The 13,779-nt window shown below is 46.7% G+C and overlaps 1 protein-coding gene across 1 annotated transcript; it reads left to right on the top strand.

Moving 5' to 3' along the window:
* The first annotated feature begins 597 nt into the window (after nucleotides 1-597).
* Nucleotides 598-12,214, top strand: LOC146356544 (vomeronasal type-2 receptor 26-like). The gene is made up of 3 exons (XM_084841255.1): nucleotides 598-977; nucleotides 11,097-11,388; nucleotides 12,097-12,214. The coding sequence occupies exons 1-3, from the start codon at nucleotides 730-732 to the stop codon at nucleotides 12,169-12,171; spliced, it is 615 nt and encodes a 204-aa protein (XP_084697381.1). The 5' UTR covers nucleotides 598-729; the 3' UTR covers nucleotides 12,172-12,214.
* The last annotated feature ends 1,565 nt before the right edge of the window (nucleotides 12,215-13,779 follow it).

Consider the following 13,779-nt stretch of genomic DNA (forward strand, 5'->3'; position numbering starts at 1 on the left):
CCCAGCTCCCAGTCCAACACTCTCACCACTACACCCTGCTGGCTCTCAGGAAGGAAGGCATGGCATTATATGCTCAAAGGGGGGGGGACATTATATGTACAATGTTGAGAGTAACTAATTTATAGTGCGAAAAGAATAAAGAGTCATGCAACAGAGTAAAGTGACTACCCCTCTGGGAATTAATAGAGCATACCCATTCATATAAAATGTAATGGAATAGGTTTCACCTGGATTATTTTGGGAGGTCTTTGTATTAAAGGTCAAGTGAACCTCTCTGGTTTCCCCCATCACTGACCAAGATCAGAATATGATGCTACCTCACTGAGTATCACACAAACATGTTTTTCTCCAGATCTGCACCTGAGGCCAAAGCAGAACAGAGAGTCCAGGAAGTGAGGTGAATCTCAGTAACCCCTTCTCATCATTATTAAAATTGCAGTGATTTATTCATCTTCCTTCCAGAGCTCAAGGGGATTTTCCAAAGATCGCCTCTGAGACCAATAACATAAACATCGGAACCGAGAGCAACATGATGCAACTTCTTGTCACAAGGCTGAAACTAGCGGTGCATAAATACCTTCTGTGCCACTGGGAGCCCATGGAAAGGTGGGGTGGACTAGGTCAGTCTATTATCATCCCAGGTGACTCTGCAGCCATGGATGGACTCCAGCTGTGAGTCAAGTCCCTGCAGCTCTTGTCTTGCAAGAGGGTTTGGTAGCTAGATATGTCATGGACAGCACTTACGAAGGAGGTGACTGTAGCAGGCATCTCCAAATTGTAATGCTGCTGTTGCTGCTTCCCCATGCAGTCTGTGGGTTGCCGAAGGCAAAATGCCTGCTGAATTTAGTAAGCGATCGATCTGATCCATTCAATTATTACAGAGCAGGGGACTACCTCATCAGTGGGATCATATCTGCCACGAGTGCCATATTTCTACCCATCAAGTTCTCAGAGCCTCCCTCTACAAGACTTTTCTCGTAAGTAGTTACACAGTGATGGATTTATTGTAATTCTTGCAGATTCTGATTCTGATTTCATATGTGTCCCTGTTTACCAGGAACAACCTCTATTTCTACTTTCTACCCCTTCTACATAAGCCCCCCACCCCTGTTTTCGCCCTATAGAGAGCCATAAGGAGAGCCCTGCTGGATCAGACCCAGGGTCCATCTAGTCCAGCATTCTGTTCACACTGTGGCCAAGCAGTTGTCGACCAGGAACCCACAAGCAGGACACGGGTGCAACAGCACCCTCCCGCCCATGTTCCCCAGCAACTGGTGTACATAGGTTCACCACCTCTGCTCCTGGAGGTAGCACATAGCCATCAGGACTAGTAGCCCTTGATAGCCTTTTCCTCCAGGAATTTGTCCAACCCCCTTTTCAAGCCATCCAAATTGGTGGCCATCACTACTTCCTGTTGTAGCGAATTCCATAGGTTCACTACAGTAACACACAATATAAAACCTAAGAATTGTAGAGCTGCAGTAAAATTAACCTCCCTCATCCAGGGGGCCAATGTAACTGAATTCTTCTTCTTCTTCTTCTTCTTCTTCTTCTTCTTCTTCTTCTTCTTCTTCTTCTTCTTCTTCTTCTTCTTCTCCTCCTCCTCCTCCTCCTCCTCCTCCTCCTCCTCCTCCTCCTCCCCCCCTTGCCCTCGCTCTTGCTGTGTTGTTATTATAACACAGTGCCTTTGGAATGTAGCCCACCTCAGACATCTCAGGGCAGAAATCTCAGAAGAGATGCAGAGCAAATTACTTGAGGAAGAGCAGTAAGAGACATACAAACATAGGAAGAGCCCTGCTGGATCAGACCAAGGGTCTATCTAGTCCAACATTCTGTTCACGCAGTGGCCACCCAGCCACCCATGGGAAACCCACAAGTAGGACTCGAGCAGAACAGAACTGGTGTAATTCCTGTGATATAAGAACTATTTTGATTTGGGCAGAAGGTTTATGGACTGCTTGAATACTGAGGTACCAGCTAATGCACAGCCAGCTATTTCACAGGTTGCAGCTGGTGAAAGTTAAGGTGCCGAAGTGAACGTGCGATCATCTGGTGTTGTGAGTTGGCCACCTGATTTGGACAAAGGAGTGTCAATGTGCCTGAATGCTCCTTAATCAACAATGAGGTGTCTCTTTATGGGAGGTGATTGCTAGAATGGATCGTTCTGAATTGGAAAAGCCATCAAATGTTTGAGGAAGGTGATATACAAACCCAGATAGTGCTGCACCAGGAACTGTGGGTAGTGCAGAGCACATAACAGTATGACTGTACCATTAGGTGGGTTGTCAACACATCAAATGCCAGCTCGTGGCATCCCCCCTTACCCAGCCTATTAAGATAATAAATGTTGCTGAATGTGTTTTTCGTTGCAGCTGTTCTATCGAAAGTAAAACCTTGTCCATTATGAAACTGAGCATTCTATCAGTCTTAATATGTTTTTTAAAATGCGACTGTTACTTGAAAGTTTGGAAATAGGGGCATGACCAGCTATTGGTGCAAAGATTAAGGAACACAGCATAGAGCAGGGCAGAGAAACACCTTTTGCCTTGTAATGGGGGGTGGGGGGAGGATGTACTTTCAGGTAATCCCATTTGATATTCGAATAAAGAGGGTTACATGAATTTCCAGCTATGCAAGGATCATGCAGATGTTATTTTGAGCTCCTCCCATCCTGAGATGAAATAAAAATCCTGGGAAGTGTTAAGGTTAGTTTCTCAGAGCTTTGCAATGTGACTGGGAACTTCAGTATGACTCCCCCAGGGAGATATATCAATGGTCTGGTAACTCTCCTCTCAGGACCAGCTGCCTCTTCTTTGTAGCTGGGGGAAACGCTAGTTCAAGAGAGTACTTTCCAGCTGGACCTGCACAATGAGTTTCCCTTGCTCCAAACCAATGTTTGCCACTGCATATTATTGTTATTGTTATTGTTATTGTTATTGTTATTGCTAATGCTATTGCTATTGCTATTATTATTCCACCTTTTCCCCAATACTGGGACTCAAGGCAACTTTACAACATCAAAAACTAGTACAGTTAAAACATATAAATACAAAAATTTAAAATATAATTAAATCATCAATAATATTAAAATTGTATAAAATATTGGAATTTAAAAAGACAACAATATAAACTATAGTACCAATCCACCATATTCTCACAGGTCCATAGTATCTATCCCCAAAGGCCTGCAAAGTGATGATATATGAGCCTGGAGCCTTTGGTCAAGCCATCAGAACCCGCCTTTCTGTCTGGCTACCCAATACAGTCAGGGCAGTTGGCCTCTGTACACCACCACATTGAAGTTGAAAGGAAACACACCCAGATGGGAGCAAAGTCAGGACTTTCAGCTGTAATTCAAGGGGTTTGACAAAAGTGGGGCACTAACCATTCAGGAAGGACAGCCAGTGGCATACACACACACACACACACACACACACCCATCATTGGTGGTGCATAAGTAATGGAACAAACCAACATCATTTCAAACTTAAGGATCGCCTTTAATACCATGATGAAAATCCTTTGCAGTCAATGACTGCCTGAAGTCTGGAACCCATGGGCATGACCAAATGCTGAGTTTCCACCCTCAAGATGCTTTGCCAGGCCTTTACTGCAGCTGCCTTTAGCTGCTGCTTGTTTGTGGGTCTTTCTGCCTTCAGTCTTGTCTTCAGTAAGGGAAAAGCATGCTCTATTGGGTTAAGATCAGGCGACTGATTTGGCCATTGAAGAACATCCCACTTCTTTGCCTTCAGAAACTTTTGGGTAGCTTTTGCTGTATGTTTGGGGTCATTATCCGTCTGCAATATAAAGTGGCATCCTATCAGTTTGGCAGCATTTGGCTGAATGTGAGCAGAAAGTATAGCCCTATACACTTCAGAATTCATCCTGCTGCTTTTCTCAGCAGTCAGGTCATCAATAAACACCAGTGATCTGGTTCCATTGGCAGCCATACATGCCCATGCCATAACACTGCCTCCACCATGTTTGACAGTTGATGTGGTATGCTTTGGATCATGAGCTATTCCTTTCCTTCTCCATACTTTTCTCTTCCCATCATTCTGGTACAAGTTAATCTTGGTTTCATCAGTCCAAACAATCCTCTTCCAGAACTGGGCAGGCTTTTTTAGGCGTTTGCTGGCAAAGGCTAATCTGGCCTTTCTGTTCTTGAGTGTTACCAGTGGTTTGCACCTTGTTGTGAGGCCTCTGTATTTACATTCATAAAACCGTCTCTTGACTGTAGATGTTGACAATGACATGCCTACTTCTGCAAGAGTGTTCTTGACCTGGCTAGATGTTGTGAAAGGGTTCCTCTTCGCCATGAGCAGAACTCTGCGGTCATCCACTTTAGTTGTCTTCCGTGGTCTGCCAGGCCTTTTGCAGTTGCTGAGCTTGCCAGTTAAGTCCTTCTTTTTCAGGATGTTCCAAACTGTTGTATTGGCCACTCCCACTGTTCTTGCTATCTCTCTGATGGGTTTATTTTGTTTCCTCAGCCTAATGATGGCCTATTTCACTCGCATGGACACCTTTGGATCTCATGTTGGGAGTTCCAGTGAACAGCTACCAAATGCAAATGTCACACTCAGAACCACCTCCAGGCCTTTTATCTGCTTGATTGGTCACGGGGCACCCAGGAAACAGGCCACACCTGGCCATGCAGCTGCTTGCAGCCATTCGTTCCATTACTTATGAGCCACCAACGATGCGTGTGTGTGTATGCCACTGGCTGTCCTTCTTGAATGGTTAGTGCCCCACTTTTGTCAACCCCCTTGAATTACAGCTGAAAGTCCTGACTTCACTCCCATCTGGGCGTGTTTCCTTTCAACTTCAATGTGGTGGTGTACAGAGGCCAAGTGCCAAAACAGTTATCCTTATTCGTATATTTCTGGCCCTGACTGTATATCCCCAGATGATAATGATAATGATGATGGAACTCAAGGGGGCTACATGTGGTTCCCAGGTGGTCTCCCCTCCAAGCACTGACCAGACCCAGCCCTGCTTAGCTTCAGCAAGGTGGTTGCTTCATGTGCCTTCAGACTATGCCCTGGGGCCAAGGACTTCCCTGTTACTGTGCCACTGAGCTGCTTTTCACACAGTTGAAGGGACAGAACATATCCTTGCTGGGCTGCTGATAGCTAGGCAGGTGACGAGGTGGGAGGTCTTGCAAAATGTTTCATTTGTTTGCTTTCTATTTCAGAGGTTGAGTTGCTCCCATTGACCATTCCCCTCCCCATTTTTCAGCACCAGCCCCCAGAAAGCTACCCCTTCTTTCCCTGCAGAAATACCCTCCAATTTCATGGACTTTAAAATATTTAAAGTTCGGTGTCAGTAATAGATATATCCTAACAATTGTTCACTTTTTGACAAAAGCCCTAAATCTGGCACAGAGGTAGACTAATAGATTATGAACAACTCTAGATATTGGGCCATCACAGATTTGCCCCGTAATGGCTGTGGCAGCCATCTTACAAAATTGTCAACAGTGGTTACCATTTTCCCTCAAAGCCGCTCAACCCTGGTGGACTAGATGATGCAGAAGATAGTTAAATGGGCAAAACAGCTTTCCAGGTAAAATGTGATCTTTACTCTCGATTAGGAGGATATAATTCTGTACTAAATCAGAGATACGTAAATATATAAATGCAATTTGTTTTGAGAACACGTTAGATTGTATTTTATAAAATAAAATGTCCATCACATTATCAAAATATTCATCAAACATACATTACAGTGATGTCAGAGGTCTGGCTTTCAAGCAGAGGAACACTCTCCCTCAAACATTCAAAGAGCTGTCCGTGGAAGTCCAGAATCCATTGCACTTCCAGTGCTTCTTACAATGCTTCTTACACTTGAATGATACCAACTCATAGCATGTCTCAAATGGCTCTGGTAATGTTGTCCAGTGTGGTTCTTACAGGCTGTCATGTATCCTGGGGCCCATCTACACCCGGCTTTTACGCCGGGGCAGGTGTGAGTCGACATCCCTCATGACAGATGACACAGTCACCACTTCGCAGCCATCTGTGGTTTTCTCCTGGAAAATGTGAATTTCCAAGGAGTAGTTTTGCTGCAATCCTTTTTGTTTGTTACAGGTTTCCCCGTGGTTGTGAGCCATCTGTCCCTTCCCCAAACAGACTTCACATTTTGCAGTGGGCATGTTGTAGGCATGCATAGTGCCTGTGTCACTCTGTGACACCCCTTTGCTCCCTCTGTCCCTTCACAGCTGCTCAGTTACAGAGGCACAGATTTATTTATTTATTTATTAAATTTATTAATCGCCCATCTGACTGGTCACCCAGCCACTCTGGGTGTTTTCATCTATTTAATCACACTTTTGCACATTTTTGTGGCTTCGTATCTTCGCAATGGTTGCTTTTGGAGTCAGTACCCAAGGGCCAGGGGTTGGGGGTTGGGCGAGGACCAACATCACTCCGGCCACCATTTTAGGGCAATGGGTAGGCATGTACCGCTCACACTTGTGAGTGCCAACCATCGCAAGAGTCTCAGGCTGGGGAACTGACAAACAGATGGCGTGGAAATGAGGAAGCACAAAAGACCCACTTGTTTACCTAAAAAGGGATGGAAAGACACAGCAGAGCCCCTCAAATACAAAACAGCCACTGAAGTGTCCCACTCCCATGCTCACGGTACTGCACAGCTGTGCATTAAAGAATAATGGCAAAAAAAGAGGGCACGGAGGAGTCTGTTAGGGAAACACGCAGTTAGGGACGCGCACTTACCTTTTCGAAGGGTGACATTCACGGTGGGGGGGAGGCGCTCCATCCTTCCCCCGAAATTCTCTCCGGCCTGCTCCGCTCCCGGACATCTGGCCACAGGGCAGCCTGCAGGGTTGCAAATGGCGGCTGCCGTAGCTTCCACCATTTGCATCCCTTTATTTTGCCATGATAGGCTATGTAAATATTTACGTAGCTTATCATGGCAAAAAAACCAAAAACAAACAGCGGATGCAAATGGCGGCAGCTACGGCGGCCACCATTTGTGTTCCCTTTTTTTTTTGCCATGATAGGTTATGTAAATATTTATGTAGCCTATTATGGCCAAAAAAAAAAGGGAACGCAAATGGCGGCCACTACGCCATTTGCGTTCTTTGCGTTGAGTGCTGGAATCCAAGTCAGAGCATCCCCAACAGATGGCTGTCCAGCCTTGTCTTGAATGCCTCCAGTGTGGTACCACCTCCCTGGGTAATTGGTTCCATTGCACATGTCAGCATCATGCACATGTCAGCCTCTTCATGGGTGCAATGTGGTAAATGAGGCAACATCTTGTAGCGGTGGCATACAAAGAACCTTCTCCTCATTGGTTATGCTTATCCCCTTGCTCAAATGCATGGAGGAGAGCTTGGGATAGGAAACTGAAAGGCTGTTTAGTTATTGTCAATGTGAAGGAAGTTTTGCAAGTTCCCTGGTATGCTTGCCTCTGCCACCACACATCTGCACACTCTCATCCCACATTTTTGTCATGCTGTTCCTTTTAGAGAATTGGCTATGTCGAAGCCCCACACCAGGTCCAGGTGCGAAGAATCTTTAAGCTGTGAGAATAAGTATGGAATAAATATCTGATGGGCGTATTCATGAATGTTCTGGCCAGAAGCAGGCTTCAACATCTGAATAACAACTGCTCCATCAAGGATTACACTGGTTGCAGTAGGAGCCTCAGATTGTCAGGAATGAATCTGAGTGTGTGGAGATGTCTGGCAGCTCAGATTCAGAATCAGCATGGGAACAGGCAGGACAGAGGGAGGCACCCTCCCTAGTGAGTCCAGATATGGTGAGACATTCTTCCCAAGACTTTGACACACAGATGGCACAGGCTGAACAGCTCCCCCATTCCTCCAGCATGAGAATGCAAGGTTCAAAGGAGGAGGGGGTCAAGGGTGTGACTTGAGGGACATGAGAGTCCATTGCAGAGTAAAGTGGGAAAAGTTAGGGGCAGAGCTAAGATGCTCTGCCAGGTTGGCCACTCGTGATAGCCAAAGTAGGGAGCCTGAAGGGAGAGCATCCCTGCGAAGCCTGGCTATGAAGTTCTTGCCCAGACTGCTGGCAACTTTCTGAACTTCCACTTCGTATCCTGTATTGATATTTGTAAATGTGTAGATTAGCTGGTTCGTTGCAGTCTGAGAGTGTCCTAGAATTTGCATTTGTGATGGAGCTCGTTGTTCACCAATACAGTAGTGTTAGCCTGGAGCTTTGTTTCCTGGAGTGTTTTGATTGTGAAGGAAGAGGACAGAGGAACGTGACACAGATGTGGCCTGAGAACACTCATGGGATGAGGTCACTCTTGGCCCCTAGATTTTTCCCTCCATCGGAGACTGCTGGGGGGCACGTCTGATTCTAATGTTGAAAAAAATGCATCGATGTTTCCAGCTCTTGTCTGACAATCGTTGTACAGCTGTGAGAATTGCTGCTTCCCTTTGCATGAAGGTCTGGAGGTGCTGATATGAAACTTGGAATTCTTCTGTCTCCCTGGTAACCTCTGGCCCTGCAATCTTCCACCGTCAATGTGTGCTTGGGTTGTCTGTGAGACCAACTGCTCCTCCACCCGCTTTGATACAAGCATTGTTCTGTTCATGCGCTTGATCAATCGGTATGGTAGAGAAAACTCTCTCTTTTTTTCAAGATGAACCTGCCTGCACTGAACTCTCTGGTAAACTCCAGGTGTTCACTCTGATGTCCAGCAATATCTCTGGGATGAATTGGGATCCACCATGCATAGCTGATGTGGTCCATAGCAAAAAACAAAACAGGGGACAAGCTCCATCGGGGCATTAATGTCCATGGTCAAAGAAGCCTGTCTTAGAAAATGCACATCGCACATACAGTTCCAGCTCCATCAAGGTTGCCCAGTACTGAAACTGGGGCAAGCTAGTTGCCTTTGGACACACCATTCTTCAGACTCCAACAGGTCTTCTCCAGCCCATGTATCTGCCTGTAGTGCTCACAGACATGGTGCTGAAGGATGTACTGTGCACAAGCCATGATACGATGTGCTGGCCTAGTACATGCAACGTGTGCTGCTCCCAAGAAAGAGTCAGCCGTTCCAGCTGATGCCATCTCTGCTCGTGCCCTATTTTCTCTGCACTGTGCTCTCTTCTTCTCCAGCACTGAGCAGACATCTGTCTTGGGTTCTTCCAGTTGATGCAGTCTCTGCTTGAACCAGTGCTTGTACCCATCCACTTCCTTTCCTCTGGCCAGAAGCAGGCTTCAACTAGGGGTGCACGAAAGTCCCTTACCTGTCCTCGAAGCTTTTCGGGGTGGGGGGCAGGCGCTTCGCTGCTCCCCCCGTGAAGTTCAGGCCAGGGGGGGAGGCTTCCCGCCTCGCCCGGACGAAATTCAGGCCAGGGGGGAGGCTTCCCGCCTCGCCCGGCCGAAATTCAGGCCGGGGAAGAGGCGCCTCGCCTCGCCCAGCCGCGAACTAAAAAGTTTAAAAAAACCAAAACAAACGCCCCCGTGATAGGCTACGTGACGATTAACGTAGCCTATCACGGCTAGATCTGCAAAGTCAGCCGTGATAGGCTAGGTTAATCGTCACGTAGCCTATCACGGGTGACTTTAAAAAAAAAAAAAAGTGCGTACGCAAATGGCGACCCCCATAGGGAGCCGCCATTCGTGTTCCTTATTTGGTCGCTGTAGTCTACGTAAATCTTTACGTAGACTACGGCGAAAATAAGGGCAACGCAAATAGCATTGCCCTTATTTTCACTGTAGTCTACGTAATCTTTACGTAGACTACAGCGACCAAATAAGGAACGGGAATGGCAGCTCCCTATGGGGGCCGCCATTATCCGTACGCGCTTTTTTTTTTTTTTAAAGTCACCCGTGATAGGCTACGTGACGATTAATGTAGCCTATCACGGCTGACTTTGCAAATCTAGCCGTGATAGGCTACGTTAATCGTCACGTAGCCTATCACGGGGGCGTTTTTTTTTTCTTTTATTGGAATGGCAGCAGCGGCAGCCGGTCAAAAGACCGGCTGCCGCTCCCGCCCTGGACGAAGACCCAACGAACCGCCGGCCGGACCCGCCGCCGGGAGGGACATTCGCCAAAGGTAAGTCCCGTCCCGGGGGGGGGGGTGCGGGGGGCAGGGGGGTGCGGAGAATTTCTCCCCAAAACTTGTTTGGGGGGCCGAACATGTTGGCGCTCGGCCCCCCGAAGTTTCGGGGAGAAATTCTCCGCCATCCCTAGCTTCAACATCTGAATAACAACTGCTCCATCAAGGATTACACTGGTTGCAGTAGAAGCCTCAGATTGTCAGGAATTAATCTGAGTGTTTGGAGATGTCTGGCAGCTCAGATTCAGAATCAGCATGGGAACAGGCAGGACAGAGGGAGGCACCCTCCCTAGTGAGCCCAGATACAGCAAGACATTATTCCCAAGACTTTGACACACAGATGGCACAGGCTGAACAGCTCCCCCATTCCTCCAGCATGAGAATGCAAGGTTCAAAGGAGGAGGGGGTCAAGGGCATGACTTGAGGGACATGAGAGTCCATCGCAGAGTAAAGCGGGAAAAGTTAGGGGCAGAGCTAAGATGCTCTACTCGTGATAGCCAAAGTAGGGAGCCTAAGGGAGGGGCATCCCTGTGAAGCCTAGCTATGAAGTTCTTGCCCAGATTGCTGGCAACTTTCCAAACTTCCACTTCATATACTCTGCTGATATCCTTCATATCCTCCCAACGACTTCAAAGCCACCATCTCTCTGTGGAGGCTGCCAAACATGACCGCAAGCATATCTTCTCTGTACTGCGCTCGCCTCTTCTCCAGCACTGGGCAGGTATCTGTCTTCTGTGTTGTGTTTTTAAGTGACAAACAGCTATTCACTTGCCTTAAAACCTGACCATCTATGTGCCGGTGACCCTCCATCTGCATGTGACATCCCTACATCTGCAGGTGACACTCACAAACCGTTATACGGGGATTGGGCTGCTGTGCTTCTGGATGTGGATCTGATCTAGGCATGAATATAGTTCTATGTGCAAAACCTAGAGACTGATGAAAGACTCAGAAAGGCCCGTAGAATCCAATGGATCACATGGTTGACACTGAATGGGGGCTGGCATTGTGACACGTATGTTTTGTTGCAGATTAACAGACATGAAGCCTTGGCACATCCTGCCCTTCTCAATTGCCGTTCAGGAGGTCAACCAGAATCCCAGCCTCTTACCCAACATCACCCTGGGCTACAACATCTATGAGAACTATTTCAATGCAATAATGACTTATGAAGCCACAGTGGACCTGCTCTCCACTGGGCTGAAAAATATTCCCAACTACTACTGCGGAAGGCGGAATCACCTGCTGGCTGTTCTTGAAGGAGCCGAATCCGAAATCTCCAACCAGATTTCTGCTGTGTTGAACATCTACAAAATCCCACAGGTGTGAATGGTGGGTGGAATGGGAGGAAGGAAGATATGTCTAATTCCACTTTGCAATCCATTCAGAAAAGTCAAGGGAGGGGAGGGGACACTGGGCATCAAAAAGTGCAGCTGGAGATTTCCAATGCTCTTTAGAAAGAGCTGAAACTGGAGGGAGAAGTTTTGCTCCCTCTACTGTGCACTCATCTTTCCTTTGCCCCAGTGTCAGCTCTGTTTGCTGGGGAGAAGGTGAGAGCAGCAGAAACAGAGGAAGGGGCTTAGTTCAATGGTGGGACATAAAATCATAAGAACATGCCATGCTGGATCAGACCAAGGGTCCATCTCATCTGGCATTCTGAGCTCACAGTGGCCAATGAGCTGCCTGTGGGAAACCCTCAAGTAGGATAAGAGTGCAATAGCTCCTCCCGGTTGAGATAGCACAAGCTTGGCATGCAGAAAGTCGCAGGTCCAGTGCTTGGCATCTCAAGGAAGGACTGGAAAAAAACAAACTCTGCCTGAAATCTTGAGGAACAGCAGCTGCCAGTCAGTGTTGACAATACTGGGCTAGATGAATGAGTAGTCTGACTCAGTGTGTCGCTTTCCTATCATCCTTTTTTGCCCTCTGGGAAAATTAATGTCTATCTCCATCAAAACATTATTGTTGTTTTTAAATGTAAAACACCAGCTCATCCGTATAACGTTAAATTCTCAGCCGTTCCTCCTATACTAGAACCAAGAACCAGTGGTGACTCTCCACGGAAGCTTGAGCAGAAAGAGGATGATCCCTGCACCATATTTAAAATAAAAAGACAACATCCAAGCATGGCAAATGTTTCGATACTATTGTGTATGCACATTAAAAAGGTTCAGTTAACATAACTTGATTGTACTTATATCCAAACAGTTCTTCTAACTCTGTAATTTGGAAGGTGTTATTTTGTTGTTGTTCAGTTGTTCAGTCATGTCCAACTCTTCGTGACCCCATGGACCATAGCATGCCAGGCCTTCCTGTCCTGCGCTCTCTCCTGGAGCGTGCTCGAGTTCATGTTCATTTCATCGGTGATGCTATCCAGCCATCTCATCCTCTGCTGTCCCCTTCTCCTTTTGCCTTCAGTCTTTCCCAGCAACAGGGTCTTTTCCAGAGAGTTTTCACTTCACATTAGGTGGCCAAAATATTTGAGCTTCAGCTTCAGTATCTGTCCTTCCAATGAGCACTCAGGGTTGATTTCCTTTAGGATGAACTGATTTGACCTCCTTGCAGTCCAGGGGACTCGTAAGAGTCTTCTCCAGCACCACAGTTCGAAAGCATCAATTCTTCAGTGCTCAGCCTTCCTTATAGTCCAGCTCTCACAGCCATACATTACTACTGGGAAAACCATAGCTTTGATTATGTGGACCTTTGTCGGCAAGGGGATGTCTCTGCTTCTTACTATGCTGTCTAGGTTTGCCATAGCTTTCCTCCCAAGGAGCAAGCGTCTTTTAATTTCATGGTCACAGTCACCGTCTGCTGTGATCTTGGAGCCCAAGAAAATAAAATCTGTCACTGCTTCCATTTCTTCCCCTTCCATATGCCAGGAAGTGATGGGGCCAAATGCCATGATCTTCGTTTTTAATGCTGAGTTTCAAACCAGCTTTTGCACTCTCCTCTTTCACCCTCAACAAGAGGCTCTTTACATCCTCTTCGCTTTCTGCCATTAGGGTGGTATCGTCTGCATATCGGAGGTTGTTGATAATTCTCCCAGCAATCTTAATTCCGACCTGTGATTCATCCAACCCGGCGTTTCTCATGATGTACTCTGCATATAAGTTAAATAAGCAGAGCGACAATATGCAGCCTTGTCATACTCCTTTCCCAATTTTGAACCAATCGGTTGTTCCATGTCTGGTTCTTACTGTTGCTTTTTGACCCTTCTACAGGTTTCTCAGGAGACAGGTAAGGTGGTCTGGTACTCCCATCTCTTTCAGAATTTGCCACAGTTTGTTGTGATCCACACAATCCAAGGCTTTAGCGTAGTCAATGAAGCAGAAATAGATGTTTTTCTGGAATTCTCTTGCCTTCTCCATGATCCAGAGAATGTTGACAATTTGATCTCTAGATCCTCTGCCTCTTTGAAACCCAGCTTGTACTTCCGGTAGGTCTCAGTTCGCATACCGCTGAAGCCTAGCTTGTAGGATTTTGAGCATCACCTTGCTGGCATGTGAAATGAGCGCAATTGTGCGGTAGTTTGAACACTCTTTGGCATTGCCCTTCTTTGGAATTGGAATGTAAACTGACCTTTTCCAGTCTTGCGGCCATTGTTGAGTGTTCCAAATTTGTTGACATATTCAGTGCAGCACTTTAACAGCATCATCTTTTAGGATTTTAAATAGCTCAGCTGGAATACTGTCATCTCCGCTAGCTTTGTTGTTACTA

The sequence above is a fragment of the Heloderma suspectum genome, chromosome 2 (genome assembly GCF_057233095.1).
Source record: "Heloderma suspectum isolate Gila_16-S chromosome 2, 16-S_ref, whole genome shotgun sequence".
Lineage (NCBI taxonomy): Eukaryota > Metazoa > Chordata > Lepidosauria > Squamata > Helodermatidae > Heloderma > Heloderma suspectum.